Source organism: Neolamprologus brichardi, chromosome 14 (genome assembly GCF_056152115.1).
Source record: "Neolamprologus brichardi isolate AB-2024 chromosome 14, ASM5615211v1, whole genome shotgun sequence".
NCBI lineage: Eukaryota > Metazoa > Chordata > Actinopteri > Cichliformes > Cichlidae > Neolamprologus > Neolamprologus brichardi.
The window spans coordinates 37232129-37255533 of record NC_142117.1 but is presented as its reverse complement, the minus strand read 5'-3'; the positions used below and the strand labels follow the sequence as shown (position 1 = coordinate 37255533).

Below are 23405 nucleotides of genomic sequence, written 5' to 3'. Positions count from 1 at the left end.
TGAGCCCTGACGCTGTACCAGCTGCTGCAGTGAAACGGACTCGCCTGCTGCATCAGTTTTTCTCTGCAGAGTTCAAACGACGGGGCATCCTTTCATTCCTAACGCATTACCCAGTCCACACCGGCGCACGTATCAGCACCATATTCACAGGTGATTAGAAACATCTGCTAACATCCAGCTGTGACGCAGCAAACACATCAGAGTTTGCATTTGTGGAGTATTTGTCATGCAGAGGCCTCACCAGTGTGTTGTAACATGCAACAGTCAGAGCGGGGTTATCATGTTCGCATAGACGTGCTAGTCAGACACAGAGGAGGAGGGCTCCTCTACGGGGGGGAGGGGGGGGGACGGGGTTAGAGAGAGAGAGAGAGAGGAAGTGGAGTCCACTGCAGACTATAACAGCTCAGACTCTCAGCTGTCAGCAGCACTTCAGCTTCCCACACACAGAGCAGGAACGCAGACCACAGGTGAAGGCAACATCTGTATGGGAGCCTGAGCAACATCTGGAGTTTATGGTGAGAGAACCATCTGATGCACCTTTAAGCTGATGATAGAGCGTTGTTATTGGGTCAGTCTGTGACTAATGTAAGAGAGGTGTAGAGGCGTGTGGAGGCAGCGTGCTGGACCTCGGCTCACCGAGGCTCCGGAGCCTGAAGAAGCTGTTTCGGGATAAATCCGTCACAGGGGAAGAATGCTCCACCACGCTGCTGTCTGCTCGCTCAGCAGCTGCTTCATGTGACTTTGTTCTGTGGTCAGAGCGCTTCTTACTTATAAAACTTAGTGGATGTTGTAAAGGTTATTTTTCTGTTGAGTGAAGGAAACATTAACACACGATTTGACCTTTCAGCTGCAAACCTGAGTGAAGCAACTCTGACATTTAGATAACATGAGCTCACATCGGTGCGGGCCAACTTATTACACGCTCAGAAAACACTCAAACACTTTTTTCCTTTGAATATCTCAGAGGAAGGAAGGAAGGAAGGAAGGAAGGAAGGGGGTTAGAAGTGATCAAACATCAGAAGAGCTCAGAAAGTTTTAGAAAACTGAAAAAGCGCAACACCATCAGATAAGGACGCTGTTAGTCGGTAATCTGCTCAGCTGATGTCATGAGTGTGAAGAGCAGATGTAAACGCCCACGCTGTGGTGATGCGTTGCTCCCAGAAAGCGTGAGGGAGAAGCTGCGCTGTCCTGCAGCATGCACGGATAAAACGAACACGGAGAGCAGGATGTTCAAAAGAGCTCAAAGGTGCAAATGAATCTGATGAAATCAAAAGTTTTGCTCTAAACGAGCGGCTGCAGAAAGATTTTCAGCAGCCAACTGTAACCTCACCTGTGGTTTCCACATTAATATAAGTGTGCCAGCTGCTGCTCGCTTACATCTGCACAGGCTGGCGGTATGTGCTGTTTTATTCATGTCGTTTCATCCAGCAGGTTTCTGTTTGCTATACTGATTCAAGAATGTGGAAACATGTCACGTAATGTCAACATATGAGAAAACGAGCCCAGAAACAAACACAAACAAACTCATAAACACACGTCAGGATGTAACGGCGCCCTAACACAGGAGCCCGAGGACGCACAGTTTACAGAAATATAAGAGTCAGAGCTGCGAGGAAAAACACACATGATAGAGACTGACTTCATGTTTTACTCAGAAATCCTTCAGTTATGTTTTGTGTCAGTTTGATCTTTTATTTCTGACCACGGAGTGAAAAACAAGGTTTTTACTGCAGAGGAAGAGCCGCTGGTCTGTGGTCGAGCTGCAGTGAAGATTCAGAAGTGATGTGGTCGTGTTTGCTTGCTAAACCAAAGGGTTCTTTTTCTTAACCTACGTGTGTGTGTGTGTGTGTGTGTGTGTGTGTGTGTGTGTGTGTGTGTGGGTGCGTTCACATGCATGCTGAGAAGTGGAAAAAACAGCGACCAAAGAAATGAGAGCAACAAACCATCCACACCGCCAAAACCACAGAGGGTTAACGTGTGGATTCATTTCTTCTCACATCCCCAAACTCGTGAGGATGTGTCGACAAATCTATACATACTGGTTACATACTGGTTACATACTGGTTACATACTGGTTACATACTGGTCCTGATCGGTCATCTTTTCAGAGCCCAGATCAGCAGAATATCTGGTTTTGTTGTGCTTGTAGTTCTTTCTGGTTTACTCTTTGCTGGGTCGCCTGTTCACCTCCTTCCTTCAGCTTGTTGTTAGTTTGTTTCTGGTTGTCACTTTGATCTGTTGCAGCTGGCGCGTTTCAGTTTGATTTAACGAGTTTAAAGTGCTAAAAATAAAGCTGTGGCCAGCAACTAGCAACAACTACCCACAGTCTAATATTTTTATATTCTACATAGATCTGCTCTGTGAAAGTCTCTCACTGGAGTAGGTGTCACACAATCGGTCGGTTTGGTGCAGGAAAAGAGTGAAAGTCTGACTCGGAAAGCCTGGACAAACAGCTGATAACCACCGTCAGCCTGGCTGCGTCTGTCCTGCTCTGCAAGCTGGTACCTAATGTCCTTCAACGCACATATTAAACAAATATGTAAGACTGCTTTCCAGCGCAGCAAATGTGGAGCCCGTGTTTCAGACGTTTGTTAAACTGACCAATGGTTTTATCATTTCCTGGTTCTAAGACGTTTTGTGATGTCAGACATCATTTGGTCATGAGTCACATAAAGCAGAGCATCATCAGCATAGATACCTCCACCTTTGGCACCATCAGCACCTTCCTGGACCTACAGGAGAGTCTAGCTTTAAAACACTGAATCTGATTGGTGAGAGCTTCAGTTTCAAAGAAGTGAATTTGTTTCCATAACTGAGTCACAGCAAACAAACAAATGCTCAGCTGTGACATCGGGGAGCTGCATGAGACTCATTTACTTAACAAATGACTCCTGTGAATGTTTACAGCCTTCACACAATGGCTGGAGTTATAAGCAAACTTCCCTTTAAGTCTCATAAATATGAAATATCAGTGAAGCTCCTGCACCACGTCTGTGCCTGTCAAAGGTGAAAGCAGAAGCGTTGCAGCTGTTATTGCATAATCAGCATCCTGTGTATGACCAGATACTACAGATGCAAACTTTGGGAACTTGTATCCCAAAAGAGTCCACGAAGTTGTGGACGCAGGTCCAGGAGCCGGGCTTAGCTAACATCTCTGAGCTCTGGTGTTACAGTGAACATGACACACACATGTTTAAAGGCTCATTTCCCTCCTCGCCGTCTGTGAAGCTGACGTCTTCAGAGTTTGTAGCGCCATCTTGTGCCACTACAGAACGTGCTGTCATGTGGTTGGTTGGTTGCCACTAACAGACTTACATTAGCTTATGTTAGCTAACTAGTGATAGAATCAATGATGCAGTGGAAAACAAGGAAACTAAACTAAAAGCAGTCTAAGGGTCACTTTTGCAGAAGTGGGTTTGATCTTAAACCGTCCACACCCGTCAGCAGTAAGTGGTCCTCCACCCCTCGCTAGCTGCACTGAAACAGGAAAATCGACCTGTTAGCTGTTTGTGTTTGTAGCGCTCTTTATGAATGTGGAGGAGAGTGAAGTGCACCGCTGGTTTACCAAGCTCGAGTCCAGCACCCCCTTAGGTTTGCTTGGGGTTGCAGACGAACAGTGCAGGCAGCTGGCAGAGCAGATGTTCACAAGATGTAATCAGCATTATTTTAAGCAATGCTAAAGTCTTAGCCCTGCAACTAGGGCTGGGTATCGTCACTGATTCCTAGAATCGATTCGATTCACAAGGTCCCGAATCAATTCAATCCACAAAATTTTGCCTCAGACAGAAATATTATAATTATAAAAGAGTGGATGGATGGTTAGAGTGTAATTTAACATGAAGTTATATCAGGGTAAAGTCTGGGGAATCCTGGTATCGGCGCTCCGTTGGATTCCTTTCCCGGGTTTATTTTTGAACTCAGAGTTTGTTGAGCCTGCTTCCTGGAGTGATGTGATGTCAAAAAAACTTTAACAATGTCGTCTATGTTTGTTCTTGTTCTCTGAAAAGACCCACGTAAGGGTCGATAATATAACACGTTGGTGCATTTAGAGCAGCGGTCTCCAACCTTTTTTGCGCCACGGACCGGTTTAAGCCCGACAATATTTTCACGGACCGGCCTTTAAGGTGTCGCGGATAAATACAACAAAATAAAACTAGTACCGGTACTGGAAAAAAAGAAGATTTATTCATAACACACGTGAAAAGACCCAGGAAAACCGAGTTAACGATAAAAACGATAACAAAATAACCCTGAAAACCAAAAATTTCACACCTGAGCCTCAACTATCGCGGCCCGGTACCAAACGACTCACGGACCGGTACCGGAGGGGGTTGGGGACCGCTGATTTAGAGTAAATCCACACAAAGTCGACATGATCGTCCCCTGTGGCTCGCTCTGAGCTGCAGCAAACAACAAGCCATTTATTGGTGGCTCTGGCACAGGAAGTAAACATCCTCGTTCTAAAGCTGTGGGCATTCAGTGGCTTTATGAGACAATCAGCAATGTGGAGATGGTAGGAAAGAGGAACAGCACACTGCAGGGACACGCCACACGCTGCCTGATCAGGAGTTTAGCTGCTCTCTGAAATGGAAACTGCTGTCTGATCGTTCTTCATGTTGGCTTCTGATCCACAGTGGAAGTGTCCATGTCCACACAGGATTTCTTATTCCACTAACAGCTTCTGTTGACTGGTGCAGGTGCACGAGAAACCAAATAGTGTTTCAGGTGGAATTAAAGCCAGCAGGTTGTGTGGTTAGCGCAGGAATGATCACTAGCAGGAATCTGAGGTTAAAAATAACTTTACTAGCATGGGAACACGCGATTTCACAGCGCAGATAAAGGACGAGCACGCTGTGTGTTGGACTGGGATGTATCAGGATCGGAGGGAAGTGCGTGAAGAGCAGGACAAAGGAAGCGTCCGTGAAACCTTGTTTGTGCACGTGCCCAGTGTAAACAGAGCAGCTCACTGCATGAACATGAAAGGTTTTTTTAGCCGAGCAGCACAGAAGCAACGTAACACTGAACATGGGTTAAAGCACAAATGCAGATTCAGGTCGTTACTTTGTGCTCTGTCATAACGCCACGACACTGCTGTGGTCATTCATTTATTCTCTGCATGCAGACAGTCTGCAGCTCTGTCAGTGGAAATCAAACACTGACCACAGAGAGTCTGTGAACCTCCCCCAAGTGACGATTACGTTTATCACTCATTTCAAAGAGAGTGGTTCTGCAGGTGGAGCCACAGAGCGCCACCTCCCGCTCACTGATTTCTCCTGTAATCGTCCTAAAGCTCGTACTGTGTCTTCGTGTTTTCAGGGATGGCTCACAACAACTCCACCAGCCTACTGTCCAACCAGACGGCCGACTTCAACAGCGTCTTCACCCTGAAGATCCTGCCCCTGCTCTACTTCGTGATCTTTCTGGTGGGTTCGCTTCTGAATGGCGGCGCCGCCTGTATCTTCTTCAGAGTGCCCGCCGACTCTGGGCTGGTGGTCTACCTGAAGAACATGGTGGTGGCCGACCTCCTCATGCTGTGCACCTACCCGTTCAGGATCGTGGCTCAGCTGGAACTCGGCGGCTGGTACATCCACGTGATCGTCTGCCGCTACAGCGCTGTGATCTTCTACTGCTCCATGTACATGGGGATCCTCTTCATGGGCTTAATTAGCCTCGAGCGCTACGTCAAGATTGTCCGAACCTCCCCCTCCTCCATCACCGCCACCTCCTGCAGGACAGGAGTAGCCAGGATCTTTTCCCTGCACCACCTGCAGAACCCCAAGTGTGCCCGGGTGTTGGCCGTCCTCTCTTGGACCCTCCTCGCCGTTTTCCTCATGCCCAACAGCTTGATGACGAGCAAGCAAGCCAACGAGGAAAACGCCCGCAAGTGCATGGATCTGAAGACGGCGCTGGGCAAAAAGTGGCACCAGGTGTCCTCAATCTTCAGCGTCTCAATGTTCTGGGTGACTCTGGCGGTCCTCGCCTTCTGCTATGCCTCCATCTCCCGCCGCATCTACCAGTCGTACCGCCGGGTTCGCTGCGATAACAGCGACGTCTGCCGCAAGTCCAACCGGAGCATCTTCAGCATCCTGGTGGTGTTCTTCATCTGCTTCGTGCCATACCACGTCTGCCGCATCCCCTACACGCTGAGCCAGATGCCGGAGTCGGGCTTCAGCCGGTACGCCCGCTTCCTGCTGCTGCAGGTGAAAGAGGGGACGCTCTTCCTGTCAGCACTCAATGTCTGCCTCGACCCCGTCATCTACTTCCTCATGTGCCGAACCTTCAGAGAATCGCTGCTGAGAAAAGTGTCGCGGCGAGAGAGGAGGAGGAGGAGGTCCCTGACCACGGCACAGAGTCTGAGCAACATTTAGGAGGCGAGGAGAGGAGGAGACCCCTGACCACGGCTTGCATTTAGGACGAGAGAGGAGGAAACCTAAATGTTGAAGCTGAAATCATGTATTTTTTTATTTGCTGTAATAAAACTGCTCTCTTCTGTTTGTTTCTCGGTCTGATAGAAATCAGGAGTTTTATGTGTAAAATAGAAAGAGACATGAATGTATATTTTTATTCCTTTATGTGTACATAAGAGAAGTATTCAGAGCTTCAGTTCTTGGTTTTATTTATTGTTCTGACCAAAAGCAGGACAGAGAGGACAGGAAAGGACAGCGAGGAAGAGGAAGCGTTGACGTGGAAGTGAAACTGAACTGTGATGAGTGGGCATCAAACCTGCAGCATTAAAGTCCGTTCATGCAGAATCTGCTGATTTGCTCACGAGTCGCCTCTTTTTAGAAGCGCGTGTCAAACCGCAGGACGAGCAGCAATCTGTGATGTCATAGCGTTCCTGCTGTCAGAGTCGTTACAACTGCTTTATGACGTCTGTATTTTAAATAAAGCTTTTTCTTCTAAAATAACTCCTATTTAGTCATGTTTTTATTCTCTGCTCACTGCAGCTGATGCCTCTCTGCTGCCATCAGGTGGTCAAATCTGTCATTACATGTTTGTTTGCAGGTACACGAGGAGCAGAGTGGGATAAAAAATATTAATAACTGTTTTGCTGACATTTTAAAATCCCTCTTTTTAAAGTAAATTAAATGCACCTTATTTAATTTACTTTAAAATAGTACCTGTTCCTCAAAAACACAAAGTTAAAGAGGGAAAATGGAGTGTAATGGAACCCTGTGACCAGTAGAGGGCGCCGATGACATTCCCAGTAAAGGTATTGTAAAATCACACATGGCCAGGCTGAATCACAGCCCTGCTGAGCAGAAACACAGAATTTAACTCACATGTACACGTCTATCTTTTAATAATGATAATTTTTTAAAAATAAAAGCATTTTAAAACAGAAATGGAGCCTCATCCATCGCCTGCTTTAAATAAACAGAGGACAGTTCATCACTTATTTACACAGGAAGCAGAAATAAAGTTAAACACAGTGAATATGTAGCTGTTTGTCTCATAAAGTGGTCATGTCTCACTTTACTTTTACTCTCATTTTAAAATCCCTCTTTTTAAAGTAAATTAAATGAGGTGATTGTGTTTTTGAGGAACAGGTACTAAGTTAAAGGGGAAAAAATGGAGTGTAATGGAAACCTGTGACCAGCAGAGGGCGCTGATGACATTCCCAGTAAAGGTATTGTTAAATCACACATGGCCAGTCTGAATCACAGCTGTGACATCAAAAACACATATTTTGGGAGTTTTTAAAGGCAGCAGTGACGAATTGAGACTGATTGATGTTACAGCTGTTTCTGTCATCTTTTGGTGTGTGTGTGAGCACGCAGATAAGCATTGATCATGAACAGAGACAGATGTGATGAAGCGATGACAGCAGCAGACGTGCAGGATAAACTTGGACCGTGTGCAGTGACGGGAGTTGGAGCTTCAGGTTAAGCTCGTGATGCTCGTTAGTATCATTTGAGGAATTCCTCCTTCCTGTACAGCAGCCATCAGCATATAACCTCGAGCAGCAGCATTTCCAAAATCATCACATCAGAGCTGTTTGCAGTGAGTATCTCACACCAGAGAGACACAGGGAGAAGGAGGGGGCAGGGGTCATGACTTCATGTGAAAGTCAAACATCTACCTCCCTGTTTGCCGTTACCGAATCCTCCCACAGATTCCAGCTCAGTGCCGAGGTTAGTCAGAGAATCAAAGAGCGATTGTGTGCATGCAAAATCAAAAGAGAAACCGAACGCTCCATTAGCCAGCCAGCATGACAGAGAGGAGAAGAGCCCGTGAAAGGTTTCAGCAGGGCTGCCCGACCTGCTCAGGTGAGCTGCATCCTTAATCACCGGGTCAGCTCCACCCACCGATTACTTGGAAGAGATGGAGAGATAAGGTGAATGCTGAGAGCAAGGCCAGACCTGTCGCTGTCACCGCACAGGTGAAGAAATCACAGCCAGCCGATGATGGAAAATCGGATGAATGAACGCCGAGAGTCCTGCTGCTCGGCTCAGTCTGGGAGAATCCCCGTAGAAAGATTTCTTCATGATCGTTATTCCAAAAACATGTCCTGACAGTTTGCTCTCCAGAGCAGAGACAAACCAGCCTGAGGCAGTTTGAATATTTCTGTGCTGCGCAGAGATCAGGCTGATAGGGTAACAGTCTCTTCCATCTGTGAACGGAAGACGTGATCTATTTAAAACTTTCCTCTCTTCTTTGGAAAAGAGAAAAAATCAGCATCTTTTAATCTGAAACCAGGCATTCATTGTGGCAGCAAGGTGGAGGTGATGGTGGGAACATGTTATTATACCCATAAGCACTTCTCAGTAACCTGGTCTTCCCCCTCGTCTGTTTGATGGTATCAAACCATCACTATTCAATTCAGTTTTATTTATACACCGACAAATCACAACAACAGTTAAGTTAAAGACCCTATATTAGTACAAATACAGAGAACACTTCAACAATCATATGACCCCCTATGAGCAGCACTTTGGCGACAGTGGGAAGGAAAAACTCCCTTTTAACAGACATCTACTGTGATAAAGTCCACTCTCCACTGCTGTGTAATCAATTATTGTAAATGTAAATGTTATCAGGAAATGATCAGACAGCAGAGGGTTTTCAGGAAACACTGATAAATGTTCAGTTTGAGCCCGTTCTCACTCCCGAGGCGTAACATGCCGACGTTTTGTCACGTCCCGCGGCGTTCCTGAGGAACGCGAAAGGAGACCTTCGGCGTTCTTATGGTACGTGGCGGGTTATGGCTGAAATCCAGTGCAATGACGCTCCCGCGGTAATAGACGTTCCAGCCCTAACCATAACCTTTTTCCTGATCTTAACCAGGACTTTAATGATGTTAAATAGCGTGTTTCTAAGCGATCTGAAGAAAAAGAGTGAACATGTGTAGATTGAGTCCATACGGTTCTCATATTTCCTCATTTTTCCGAGGTCGTCATTTAGGAACATGGTGGGTAGCCGAAAACATCATATGTTGACGATTTGTCACCTAGCGTAAAATGTGACGCTGTGGGAGTGAGAACGTGTTGTCAGTTTCTATGCCATATGTTAAAACAAGATCTAGATCAGGGGTCCCCAACTCCAGGCCTCGAGGGTCGGTGTCCTGCAGGTTTTAGATCTCACCCTGGGTCAGCACACCTGAATCACATGATTAGCTCATTACCAGGCCTCTGGAGATCTTCAGGACATGTTGAGGAGGTCATTTATCCATTTAAATCAGCTGGATCAAGGACACATCTAAAACCTGCAGGACAGCAGCCCTCGAGGCCTGGAGTTCGACACCTGTGATCTCGAGTGTGATTAAAGTGGTGGGTGGGTTCTTTTACATTTTGAGAGAAGCCAATTGAGTCTAATAACAGATTAAATGCCATGTTGAGTCATTTTTAGCATCTACATGGATGTTAAAATCACCCACAATAATTATTTTATCTGAGCTCAGAACTAAATCAGATAAAAGTCTGAGAAATCAGAGAGAAACTCTGTGTAAGGCCCAGGTGGACGATAGATGATAACAAGTAAGACTGGTTTCTGAGTTTCACAGCTGGGGTGGACGAGGCTCAGCATCAGGCTTTCAGATGAATTAAAAGTCTGTCCGGGTCTTTGGTTGATTAATAGGCTGGTGTGAAAAATTGCTGCCAATCACTTCAGTTTGGTCCAAAATCTGTGCCAAAGTGAGGCTAGACTGGAAACAGTACAAACAAACTGGAAGCAATGAAAAACAAACAAACAAAACAAACAAAACAAAAACACACAGAGCGCTGGAGTCAGCCTGGGAATACAAACAGAGGGCCGGTGTGGCCACGGTGGCAAGTCATCTCAGATGCTCCAAACAGGATGTGAAACCATCCCAAAGTTCCACACCAGTCTGAGGGAATCTGAAAACAGGATGAAGCAGATAAGAGTCCAAAACAGAGAAATCTGAGTCTGTAATTAGATGCAGAGAGAAAACACTGAGTCCAGTAAGCTGCTGCAAAAGCAGATGTGGACTCGCACCAGCCTTCAACACTTCCTAATGAATTTAAAACCAGAAATCTGATCTACACTCTGTGGCTTCCCCGTCCTGCACTAGTGTCTGTTTGCACAGCTCGTGTGTCTCACAGGGAGGAGCATTATGGGTGTTCAGCCATCAAGTTCATTTCCTAATCAGATCCTCCTGGGCTAAAGGGCAGCATAGCAACACCATCAGTCTGGAGTCTGCAGCAGGTTCTCCAGGAAGCTCCAAGACCTGAAACCAAACCCTAATCCTTTAAAACAGTGAATGCATGACGCAGCGCTGTGTGTTTAAAACAGCAGGCGCTCACTCTGCTGCTGAAAACCAGAAACCTTCAACAAGCAGCGACATGTCGCGCTTCCTCTGACACATGTGCTGGACCCAGAACCGGCTTTGAGTAACTGACAGGCGCTCCCAGCTCACACTGAACACTCGTGTAAGTCGAATAGAAACAGAATTAAGTTTGCTGATTGAAAATAAGAAAACACGAACACTAACTGTGAGTCACGGGACATTTACGAGTCGACTCTGATCTGTGTTGCACTCAAAGCCGTAAAGCTTGCTGGTTAACCTTTAGCTGCTTCTACCTGCTGGTTCTGGGTTGTGTGTCGGACTGAGTCTGTTTCCAGCAGCTGTTGTTGTCTGAGGAACAGTGTCGCACACAACAGACCCGCTCAGAGCAAAGCTCTTTCAAAGTTCTCTGGAAAAATGAAAACTTCCTGGTAAAAATAGGTGTGTGTTTTTGACTTGCAAATGAGGAACGGTGCTGCATGCAGGACGTCAGCACAGCAGCAACCACCAGCTTCCTCCACCGCCCTCCCTCTCTCTGTGTGGCCTGGCCTTCCCCATATAAACGGTGCAGAAGGAAGTCATAAAGGCTTTCTCACAGATTCTCCGTGGAGACGCGCAGACAGGACAGTGCTGCAGGTAAGCCTGCTGTTTCTACCTCACCGACATGCTTACACGTCACACGTCTGGCCTTTAAACGCTGTGATCAGCAGCTATAGTTACACAGAAACACTGTTGGTGTTAGTGCGTCTGCTCACAGATCTGAAAGTGTGAAACAGTGAAAAAGGAAAATGTTTCTGGTTTCGGGATGAGAATGTAGCGATGGGAGCTTCTCTTCCTGTGGTTTCGCTGCTCGCAGCGCACAAGCTCGTGTCTCGTCCGCTCACAGGTGGCATCTTTAATGTGGTTCAGAGGTTCCTGGGCTGCAGGCTGCACAGAGGTGCAAACATCCAAACATCTGCTTTCCTCTGCTGTCCATCATTAACGAGAACCATGGATGTGAGCGTTTTAGCTGTGAGGTTATTGGCTGCGTTTGTGCCGTCGCCTCACAGTAAGAAGGTGTTCCTGCGTAGGTGGTCCCTCCGTGGCTGTGAGGGTCCCATAGGGGCTCTCTGGCGCCCCTCTCCCGGTCTGGAGACACGTGCTGGAGTAAGTGGATGCAAGGCATCACGCCGTCTGGATGTGATTCATACCCTACACGCTGTTTGCTCACTGAAAGCTTCTAATGTGGCGGCCTGCACCGCAGCTCTTCGACCAGTTGATGTGAATTTGTGGCAGATTGACGCAACGCTCTTTTTACCGGTCACCACAGCAACCCTCGATCTCCTCCCATCGTCCGCTCGTCGGGTCTGATCTACACTTCGGTGCCGAGTGTGGCCGACATCACGGCTGCCGTTTATGCTCGTGCTGGTGTTTAATGTGCAACAAAAACATGAACCGCTGGGACGTCTTGTACTTGGTTATTTTCGTGGTCAAACATTTGTCCCTCAGGTTTTTCCACTTTGTTGTTTTTCCCTCACGTCCACACCGACACTCTGATCTCGCTCTGGGAATGAGCTGACGTCCTGATACTGATGCTGTGATGAGTATTTCTAATGTTGGGGCCATGATTGTTGACCTCTCACCGATACATTTGAAATCTGTGGTTGAAAAAGTAGCTGGAAATGCAGCGGAGTGTGGATGGTCTGCGGGCTGCGTCGACCCAACGCGTACCTGCATCGTGAGGTGCAGACGGATTCACGCAGGTACGGCGTAGATTCCTGCTGAAGCACAAATCCTCCCTGTCGACCACACACAGACACCACAGTGATGTTTGAGGACAGCTGTAGTTGTCGTTGAGTCTTCTGGGAGATATTACCGGTGGCGACGCAGCGTTGTGACTTCACCAGAGAAAATAGACCCTCTCTGCTGCTGATGTGTCACATCTGGAAACAGTTTTTTAAACAATGTTTTCTTTGCCAATAAAAAAAATTCTCATGAAGTTTCGATAAGCGATGGCTGCCGTTTCTCTGAAACTGGGTCGCACTGCGGTAACTAAGCCGCCGCGACCACGAGCTGCAGCTTCGCTGATGTAACAGAGCAGAGAGAGCACTGAGCTGATTGGTCAGGAGAGAAACACCAGAGCTGGAAATATCTTCAGTCACAATCACAAACAGATCGAGGTTTCATTTCCTTTAAAGCCACCGTGTGTTCAAATACAAACAGGGCGAGCTCTGCATGTCTGCCAACAGCTGCGTCACATGACCACACATACCTGAACTGGAAACACCTGTAAGGAGCCTGCAGCCCTAACCCTGCAGATGATCGCGTCTGCTGTTTCAGCCTCAGTTTAAAAGTCCTGCAGGGTCACCTGTGCAATTAGAAACAGGAAACGGCGTCGACCTGTCGCACAGACACGAGCGTTTCGGCCCTCAGGGCCACGCACAGGAACGAAAGCCCTCGTTTATCAGAGCAGTGAAGTCAGAGCAATAAACAGGCCGACAGCAGGAACCCCACATCGACATCCGTGAGGCCAACGCTTCGGTCACAGCGGAGACTACAGGCTGAATTCTTCAAATGGAAATGTATCGACTTACTTACTTCCTAAAAAAACCCACTGTGGAAATAAAGATTGTGGACAGCGAGCGATGAAACTGATAACTAGTTTGAGAGCAGCGTGCAGACGTTTGTCTGAGGTCAAACTCGCTTATTTCACTGTTTCCGCTGTCCTCAGTTTGGGCTTTTGATTTGCTGCCAAATGCAGTGACCTGATTGGTCAGATGTGTTTGTTCGTCTCTGAAGAATCAAGTTTGGTTGCACGTTCCTCCTGCAAAATGACACAGTCGGTGTGAACGGCCACATCAACATCAGCTGAGCGTGAAGAATATTTTTAAGGCGTGAAACATCAGCTGAGATTTCGAGTGTGTGAAGGTGTGCAGAGTTTAAGAGGTGGTGTGAGCCTCAGCATCAGCTGGTTTTATATTAGCTGCTCAGAGAGGGAGGGAGACCTCTGTGGAGAAATCAATCATCCCTTCTTCTACAATAATAATGATGATGATGATGATGATGATACGCGGCCAGTGTTGGGGAGTAACGGAATACATGTACCGCCGTTACGTATTTAAAATACAAAATATGAGTAACTGTATTCCGTTACAGTTACCGTTTAAAAAGGTGGTATTTAGAATACAGTTACTTTGTTGAAATAAATGGATTACACGGCGGTACTTCCCTGTTTCATATTGTGGCGGGTCAGGACTGTTTGGGTTTTGTTTGACAGCTACGTTCTGTTGTTCCAGGCGGCAGCGTTACGGTTGCCATGGTTACAGGGTGAGCTCTCTCTCTGCGTGTTTCCTGGGTGAGAGAGGCCTTTTTGTTGTTGTTGTTGTGCTAAGCTAACAGGCAGAATGCTACCGGTATAGCTCTAAAGAATGTAGCATCATGGGCAGTGTAGTCCGTGCTGCAGGGAGAATGGACTGCCATACCCGTTATGTGTCTGTGAGCGAGGGAGGGAGAAAAAGGAAAAGTACGAGCTGTCATCGAGCAAAAACGGGAGCTGGAAGCATGTAAATATAATAATAACCACTGCAGCCAAGAAGAGAGCCTGACGAGCCCAGTTGTAAGTAAGCTATTAAGACTCGACTGTACACTGTGTTCGTGTTTTCCTCCAAAAACAATAAGTTCTGTTGGAGCAGCCTTTCAACGCCTCTCTCTGTCTCTGCTAGCAAAGTTGACCCAGACAACAAAGTAAAGCTAGTTTTCGGCTACGAGCCGACACAGAACCCACCGTATTAGCCAGAGGTCCCTTTACTACGGTTCGGAGCCGCGGACCTTCAGTAACAGTAATAAATCACAGCAATAGTACATTCATGTAGTTGTAAACAGCATGATAATATATTAAGTAATCCAAAGTATTCAGAATACGTTACTCTTATTGAGTAACGTAACGGAATACGTTACAGAATACATTTTGGGGCATGTAATCTGTAATCTGTAGTGGGATACATTTTAAAAGTAACCTTCCCAACACTGTACGCGGCTGCCTGTTGCCGTGGTGTTTGCTCTGCAGTCCTCACAGGTTCATATCAGACTCGTGTGTCGTGGTCCTGAGTGTTCTGACTCAGTGTTTATGGTTTGTGGTTCATTTATTTTCTCTTTTATTCTTTTTCATGGTTTTGGTTCTGCTTGTGTCACAGTCTCAGTTTCTGTTGCTTTGTCTTCCCCGTGTCCCTCGTTGAGTCCCTCTGTCTCCTCAGACAGTCGTGTCTCTATGTCTCAGCTCTCGTCTGTGTCTTTGATAGTCTTGTGTTTCCTGTTTTACTTTGAAAGTCTCATGTCAGTGTATCTAGTTTTGCTTCCCCTCGTCTTATTATGTGTGATTAGTCCCAGCTGTGCTTCCCTCCTGTTTCCGCTTCCTTGTGTATTTCAGCGCTGTGTTCTCCTTTGTCGTGTCGTATGTCTCCTCGGTGTTTCCTCCATGGTCTTCGTTTCCTGTGGCCTTGGTTTACCAGCTTCTAGTTGTTATGCTTTGTTTCTTGTTTCCTGTATTTGAGTTTTTCACAGCGCAGTGAAAGCTGTTCCTCTGTGTCCTGTGAGTCCTGCATTTGGGTCCACGCTCCTGCCTGCCACACAGAAAATGTCACTGTGTGGTTTAGGATTCAGAGCCGTGGTAGAAGCAGGCAGAGCGGGACTTCCTCTGGCCTCATGGCGGCCCCCGGGCTTTACCCTGACATATGTTGGTCCTGGTTTATCGGGCCGGGGCTTTGCAGACGTAACGACCTGTAAGGACAGAAGATGGAACGAGGAGGAGGCCTTGGCTACGATGCTGTCAGTGATTGGGGTCAGGCTTCCGTTTGGGTTCACGAAATTTCCCACACCTGCCCGTCATCGTGTGAATGCAGTGATCTTTCCGCTGCAGTAACATCAACATCATTAAAAAAGTGGAACACATGAAACAAACTGTGCAATAAAAGACGGGTGCTGATCTGAGGTCAGATAAGCTCATGATAGTAAGTAGGTTAACACAGTCTAGCAGGATCCTTCCTGCGTCTCTGACCTGTGAAGAGACGGGCCGATGAAAAGATAAGCGCGTCACATATCGTCGTATCGATGAGGAGATCAGACCGGGAGGAAAGTCTGAGCCACTGTGATCGTCAGGAGGAGACGCGCTGCTCTGTGAGAGGCACAGGTGATGATCATCATCACGCCACATGTTTCTGACTTTGACAGCGATGAGTGCAGTAACGCAGCTGCTGCTGTCAGCTGTCCTGTTTGCTGCACAGCTACAAGTGTTTGCAGCGCAGAAAAACTGCAGTGACAGATCATTGTGTCACTGTACAGGTGTGTGGAAACCGACACACCTTCAGGCGGTGAGGAACACTAAACGTGAATCTGTTGCTCGCAGCTCAGGAAGCTCCAGGTGTGTCAGGTGTACAACGCAACCGCCAACACATCTCACAGAAGAGATGAGAAACAAACAAGTCTGTGGTTCTGGAAACAAACAGAAACAGAAACGTCACATTAATCATGTTGTAAATAAAATCCCCTCAGTGACCTTTTAGAGGGGAAAAGAGCATCGCTGATGTGTGACGCAGGAGTTTACTGGGAACATTAAACTAAAGACGTGCGGCGTCCAGACGACCACAGCAGGTTTCTCCACATCCACACAGCACGTGGCGTAGAGTCGCCGCCCCAGACGGCATCATAGCATCATTCTTTCTAATCACAGGCGCGGTCGAGTGATGTCATCACAAAAATAAGACCTGGTGTTAAATATTAACATAATTATCTGCAAATGTTAGAAAAAAGCGTGTGCGGGCACGTTAATAAAGCTCATCCTAACCAGGGCCGTGCAGAGAGGTTTAAAGGGGCGGGTGCTCAAAGTTAAAGAGGGGCACATTGAACCAGGCTGAATAACAACAACACACATTCATCAAGAATCTAATATGGGCAACAAGGCAAAGCAAACGTAGCCGATGTTTGACCTGACAATGTTGCTGTTGAGGGGTTGCTGCTGATAGTGCTGGAGGGCAGGGCTGTGTTGATCTGAGACTGTAGACATTAAAAAGTCCATAGGAGAGATGGTAGCTGATTAAACAAGTATCATGAGATAATAACAAAATGCAAAGATTGGTGACAGCGCTTGGAACCATAAAGGCAACAAAAATGTGAGAAATAATTTAGGCTCTGCCTGTGAATCACTCTTTGCTTCTCTTCTTCCTTCCATCCCATCATTTCATATATCACTCTCCACTTCCTGTCTATCTGAGAACAAGGCACAACTTGCTATTGCAACAAACTATAATCTAATTATCCACACCTAACAACTCTTGCACTTAATGATGACAGAAACATGTTATAGCCCCGCCTTTAATAGCCTCACACAGCTCCTACTGTTCCCTCCTCATGTCCTTACCAGCCATGTCTGCACAATGTTATATCATGAGTAATATTTTTTTTAAACCATATACATAAAACACACACATGCACACACAGTGACATTTTAGACCTTCTTCAGAATACTGTATACACTATGGGCATCATGGTGCTGATCCAGAATCCTTACATTATTATTTATTACTAGAGCTACAATGGCTGTAAAAACCAAAAATTTGTCTTATTTAAAATATAAATCTAATATAATCTGCTTCTTAATGTATGTTCTTTAAAATACAGCGTGTGTTTTTTAATATATTATAATTATAATAATGCATAATTATGTGGACATGCATATTAGACCATTTTTTAGTGAAATATAATCCCTCCAGAAAGGCAGGAAAAGCCCGGAAACTTCCTTTAAAACTAAATATGTTCCCTAAAACGGTGACAGAGCTACAGACCCATGACAGCCTTACACAGGAAGCCAGCAGCTATGACCAGCACTACTTGTGCAGTTAATAAAAGGACAGGTAATGTTTGTCACGCTGTTGCACACGCAGCACGCTCGTTTGTTTCAACATACCAACGTGTACATAATAAGCTAATACTCCTGGGTGCTATACACTACAGTGTACGCTGTACACCTACTTACTGGTTTTGTCGCATCAGTCTGTGTCTCTGAGTTAACTTGTGTTTCTCCTGCAGCTCCGGACCGCAAAAAATGCGCGTGCTCTTTGTGAGCTCGTTCCCAGCTCGTAACCAGCGCGTTCTGCCGTCAAGGGCAATCATTGGTTAAATGTGATCATGTGACAGATGCAAGCCAGATCCTTTAATTTAGCAAAACTGTGATTAATAGTTAAATATTATTGTTGAGGGGCACAGACAGGACTCCACACGCACACACACATTAAAAAAAAAGTTGCCTCAACAAAAGGGCACTTTGGGCACCCATCAGGAAAGGGGCGGGTGCTCAAGCCCCTCTAGCCCCCCCCCTCTGCACGTGCCTGATCCTAAATATGGAATTAAAACAATGTTAGAATGGAATAGAATATAATAGGATAGAATAGAATAGGATAGAATAGAATAGGATAGAATAGGATAGAATAGAATAGGATAGGATAGAATAGAATAGGATAGAATAGGATAGAATAGAATAGGATAGAATAGAATAGGATAGAATAGGATAGAATAGAATAGAATAGAATAGGATAGAATAGGATAGAATAGAATAGGATAGAATAGGATAGGATAGAATAGGATAGAATAGAATAGAATAGAATAGGATAGAATAGGATAGAATAGAATAGGATAGAATAGAATAGGATAGAATAGAATAGGATAGAATAGGATAGAATAGAATAGAATAGAATAGGATAGAATAGAATAGGATAGGATAGAATAGGATAGAATAGAATAGGATAGAATAGGATAGAATAGAATAGAATAGAATAGGATAGAATAGGATAGAATAGAATAGGATAGAATAGAATAGGATAGAATAGGATAGGATAGAATAGAATAGAATAGAATAGGATAGAATGATCCTTTAATTGGGGGGAAATTTGGGTGTCACAGCAGCCAGAAAGACACATATACAAACAAACAGGACACAGGACAGAAACACAGTTTTTACATATTTACATCGAGGACGATGGTTCCCAAAAACAGAGTACTGTACCGTTATTAAATAAAATAAAATTAGATACAGTTAAGAGGCAAACCCTGGTTGTGAATCAGTTGATAAAATAGTGCAAGTTGCAGCGCAGATGTAAACATCTGTGTTTGTTGGTCTGACGGCTGCAGGGAGGAAGGAGCTGCGCATTAATCAGTCAGCTCCGTGTAAACAGTTGATACTGTGTGAATATGGTTTAAATGATGAAATATGATTAAAGCAGGTCAGCTTCCCCTCACCTGTTCAGTATGTACATAGTTTGATCTTCTCTTTGTATCAGTTTGCTGTTCACGGTGTGATTTATGTTCACATGTTTGAATCTGGTCTAGATGGAGGTCTGTGTTAGAAAAATCCCAGTTACTGTTTCCCCCCCAGCAGCGTTGTTGCTGTTTTTAAATATCACGTTTCTTTGGCCGTCTGTGATGTTCGCCGCCTTTCACCACAAGTTTTTGTTTTGTTTATTGTAAGGCTTCCTCTTATTTAGCATCACATTTGTTCAGGTGGCGTGAGAGCAGCGGCCTCCTGGAAAAGGCACGATTGGTAACCATGTGTTGTACCACTTCCCTTTTAGCCTTCAGCAGTTCCTGTGGTGACCGTCTCTGTTTTAACCGCCGTCTAACCCGGGTTGGTCTTTCCAGACCCGGAAACATGGCAGCTTCGACCTTCGACGCCTCCGGAAACAACAACAGTAACTCCAGCTGTTATGAAGACATCCAGGACACTTCAGCCCACATCTTCTTCATGGTGATCTACACCCTGGTGTTTCTGGTGAGTCGCCGTCCTCTCTGTCTTCATCGTGTGGCAGAAAATAAATATTAAACTTTGACTAAATGATGCAACCTCCTTCCTGTCCCTCCCGTGTCTGCAGGTCGGTTTGTTCCTCAACGGTTTCACCCTGAACGTTTACTTCTTCAGGGGTCAGCGGCACGTGTCCAGCGTCACCATCTTCCTGAAGAACCTGGCAGCGGCCGACTTCCTCATCAGCCTCTGCCTCCCTTTGCGAATTATGAAGTACGCCAACATTAAGTCTGAGATCATCCGCAAGGTCTACTGCAACTTCGGCGCCTCCGCCTTCTACCTGAACATGTACGCCAGCATTATGTTCATGGGCTTCATCGCCGCTAACAGGTGGGAACGTAATCGGGACACTCCAGTGATCCGACACAGAACTGCACACAACTGAGGCGAACATGCAAAAGCAGGGAAAAAACAGGCGTTAGAGAGAAGAGAGGACTTTAAATAATCAGGTAACTGATTACAAGATGAGGACAGGTGGAGACAATCTCAAAGGACAGAAAGAAAACTAGAACAGAAGAATAAACTCAGAAAGACAAATGAGACTGAGACCTACAGGGAACAGAGAGGGAACGAAAACAGACGCCAAACAATCCAAAGCTGAGTGAGGTGACGACGCTGAGGCTGTAACACGTTTGTGTCTGCTGTAAACATTTTCAGCGCACCAACAGTGGATGGATGTGGGTTCTTATCTTGTGGCAGATGATTGTCATCACTCTGTGTCAACTTCAATTTCAAGGAAATCGAACGCGGTTACGTTTGTCTGGCTTCTATTCGGGCCGAGCTGAGCGCCAGCTGCATACATGACAGACTTTTTTTGTAAAAACCATAAACAGTCCACGATGTGCAGGCGCGCCGCGGCGATTAGCGCCATCGCCCGATAACTAGGTCTCAGCATGAGCATGAGTAGGGTTCAAATCCAGTGTGGCGCTTGCGCGTTACCTCTCCAGGTACCCCGGAGTCCAAAAATACAACCCTAACCTGATCCTGGGCAGGGCGGTGCTCACCAGGTGGATGGTAAGACTGTGTAACATCCACCAGGTGAGCAGTGAATCACTTAGGAGGGCTAGCAAGTATTTTATGAACTCTGGCTTATCAGCTAAACAGGAGAAAATTACAGGTACAGATGTAGACACGAGCCTGATCCTAGCAGCTGTCAGTTCACCTGAGGGCGGTCAGTGTGACGCTGCGTGTTGTCTCTGCAGCTGCACAAAGGTATCAGCAGGATCCTGTCATACGTGATTAAAAAGCAAAGGATGTGGTCTCGATGCTACTTCTGCCTCCGTGGTCAGAGCTGAAGCAGCAGAATGAAATCAACACAGTTCATCACAGACTCAGCACATTTGCACATATTACACAAACACGCGCACATCAAGAGGGTCATTTAAGTAGTGAAACACCATCAGTGCATTTGCATTTAACATTTGTGTACGGTCGACTTTGCTTAAACCACTGTGGTGCATCTGCACTCGATCTCGGCTGTTACTGCTGCACCTGAAAAGTTTTAGACCCACTCTGAGACGGACCAATGGAAAACCCCAAACCCAGGGAGAGCTGGAACAGCCAGATTACCGTATTTTTCGGACCATAAGGTGCACAGGAGTATAAGGCGCATTCAGCGAAACAAAACAGTCAGATAAGTCAAACTGTACTCAACTCATTCTTCGTGCTTCCTCCACTTCCTCCTGCCTACGATAGCCGTAATGCTCCAACAATCCAGCGGTGCGGCTTCGTAGCTTAGCAAAGTCGTCCTAAAACATCTTTGACAGATGTTTGAGCGCCGTGTAGCTCGTAGAATCTGTTCGAGGTCAGTAAGCACAACCAGAATTCATACATAAGGCGCACTGTCGATTTTTGAGAAAATTAGAGGATTTTAAGTGCGCCTTATAGTCCGAAAAATACGGTAGATGTGCTCACACCCTACCTGACCTGATTATTTTTGCAGACTTCAGACCCTGTCAGACTCAGTGAACCTATACAGCGCTGTATCCGTGTCACAGTGAGTTTAATAAGAGGCGTCTCCAGTTCGAATCACACAGATCTGGATCAGTCCAAACAACTGTGGACATGAAGTCGTTTTCAAAGTTTGGGGGAACAGACTAGAATCTAGTTATCAGTCTACTTCATCAGCCATGTCCCTGTGAATAAAGGGTTTACTGTCTTCATTGAAATGCTCCCTCTCCTCCTGCCTTCCTGAAGAGGAAGTTGTGCGTAAAGCTTATAGGTTGAAGCTTTTCTTTGGGGCATAATCGTCCAACAGGAAGTGGCTGCAGACACGGTGGAAAGTGCAGGCTGGGAGAACATGAGTCCACACTGGATGAACATGCTTAGCTTTGGTTTCAGGAGGTGAAAGAGTTGGTTTGACTCACACACTGATGGCTCTCTTCTCCCTGCAGGTACCTGAAGATCGTCCACCCTTTGGGAAATCACATGCTGCAGAAAGTACGAGGTGCTAAGATAACATCCATCCTCACCTGGGTCTTCCTCATCACTGTGACGAGCTCCTACATCCTGGTCTCTCTTACAACAGAAAAGCCGGGAAATGAAACACTAACAAAAGTGAGCTGTGATGAGATGCACAGTAAAGAGCTCAACGTGCTTTACAAAATCATCCACGTCTTCTCGGCCACCATCTTTGTAACCGTCCTCGTCTGCCTGGTTTTCTTCTACTACAAAACCTCTCGCAAGCTTTCAGCGGCACAGGAGAAGCAGCCTGCGTCTATCGGGTCCAAGAAGCTCGCCAGATCGCGCAGGAACATGTTGGTGCTGGTCAGCGTCTTCTGCGTCTGCTTCGTCCCCTACCACCTGGTTCGTCTTCCTTACGCCTACACATCCAAGACCAACAGCTGTTCGTGGAGCCAGGTCTTCTTCTACGTGAAGGAAATGGCGGTCTTTGTGTCAGTTCTCAACGTTTGCCTGGACCCGCTCATCTACTTCATCTTCTGCAAGGCCTTCCGGGCCAGGTTGAGCCTCAGGAATGCGCTCGCCACTACAGAGGTGTCAACGGTCGCAGCGAACGCAGACAGGAGGAGCAGCGATACGCAGAGCTCCATCAAAAGGAAGATATCGCTCACCCCAACGACGAGGACCAGCGTGCTGTAGCTTTAAGCTAGCACACGAACAACAAAGCTGCCTGCTGGGACCACGTCGGGCTTTTCAGAGACCTGCACTGAAACGTTTGCTATCAAAGGCCTAAATATTAAGAAAAGTCAAGTCGGTACACTGAAGTATTTTTTACTAGATGACGAATTTCATCACTTAGCAACTATTTATCGTCTATCTTCTTTAACTCTGTGACTATAAACGATCCCTGATGGCCAGCTAAACTACAAGCCAACATATCTCAGAGGTTTTGACATTTTATGACCTCCTCCTGCACTGATGTACCTTTAAAACGTCCAAACTAGCCTCTTCTCAAGCTCATTTACAGGAAGCAGTCCGATTTGGTCTCAGGCGAACTGGACCCGTAAAACCCATGTGTTTAAAAAACTGTAAATATGTACATTATTGTTCACCTGAACCAGAGCCACAATTTGTATGTAAACTGCTTTGGATATAAATAAATCTAATACATTTATCACACTGAAATAAGGTTTCGTTCCCAAGCATTAAACATTTCACTCGCTGGCCCCTCATTGGAGGTTTGACAGCGTTTTAGTAGGTAACGGTGAAGGGGACCAGCGGCGGCTAGAAGTGGGGAAGTTAAAGAATTGAAGGGGGGGCACATAAACGAGAACAAACAGCTTGCTGAATTGGGGGAACCTATATATGTGAGAACCAGAGTGTGTTTGGAGGCGTGGTCCTGCTCCTGAAATTCAGATAGTCTCTCCAAAAAGTGAG

General features: G+C 46.1%; 2 protein-coding genes across 2 annotated transcripts; both read left to right on the top strand.

Annotated features, from left to right (window-relative positions):
• Positions 1-406: 406 nt before the first annotated feature.
• Positions 407-6517, top strand: LOC102799906 (P2Y purinoceptor 14). The gene is made up of 2 exons (XM_006801254.2): positions 407-515; positions 5317-6517. Exon 2 carries the CDS (start codon positions 5319-5321, stop codon positions 6366-6368), a length of 1050 nt encoding a protein of 349 aa, XP_006801317.2. The 5' UTR covers positions 407-515; positions 5317-5318; the 3' UTR covers positions 6369-6517.
• Positions 6518-11343: 4826 nt separating this feature from the next.
• LOC102799626 (P2Y purinoceptor 14-like) lies at positions 11344-23076 on the top strand. Its single transcript, XM_087851755.1, has 4 exons — positions 11344-11380; positions 19342-19538; positions 19639-19898; positions 21962-23076. The coding sequence occupies exons 2-4, from the start codon at positions 19419-19421 to the stop codon at positions 22665-22667; spliced, it is 1086 nt and encodes a 361-aa protein (XP_087707881.1). The 5' UTR covers positions 11344-11380; positions 19342-19418; the 3' UTR covers positions 22668-23076.
• The last annotated feature ends 329 nt before the right edge of the window (positions 23077-23405 follow it).

What these genes read in the sequence shown, in the direction of transcription:
- LOC102799906 (XM_006801254.2), top strand. Translation starts at nt 5,319, where the DNA reads ATGGCTCACAACAACTCCACCAGCCTACTGTCCAACCAGACGGCCGAC.
- LOC102799626 (XM_087851755.1), top strand. Translation starts at nt 19,419, where the DNA reads ATGGCAGCTTCGACCTTCGACGCCTCCGGAAACAACAACAGTAACTCC. An exon ending in TCTACACCCTGGTGTTTCTG is followed by an intron (nt 19,539 to 19,638) that starts GTGAGTCGCCGT and finishes CCGTGTCTGCAG; the next exon opens with GTCGGTTTGTTCCTCAACGG. An exon ending in GGCTTCATCGCCGCTAACAG is followed by an intron (nt 19,899 to 21,961) that starts GTGGGAACGTAA and finishes TTCTCCCTGCAG; the next exon opens with GTACCTGAAGATCGTCCACC.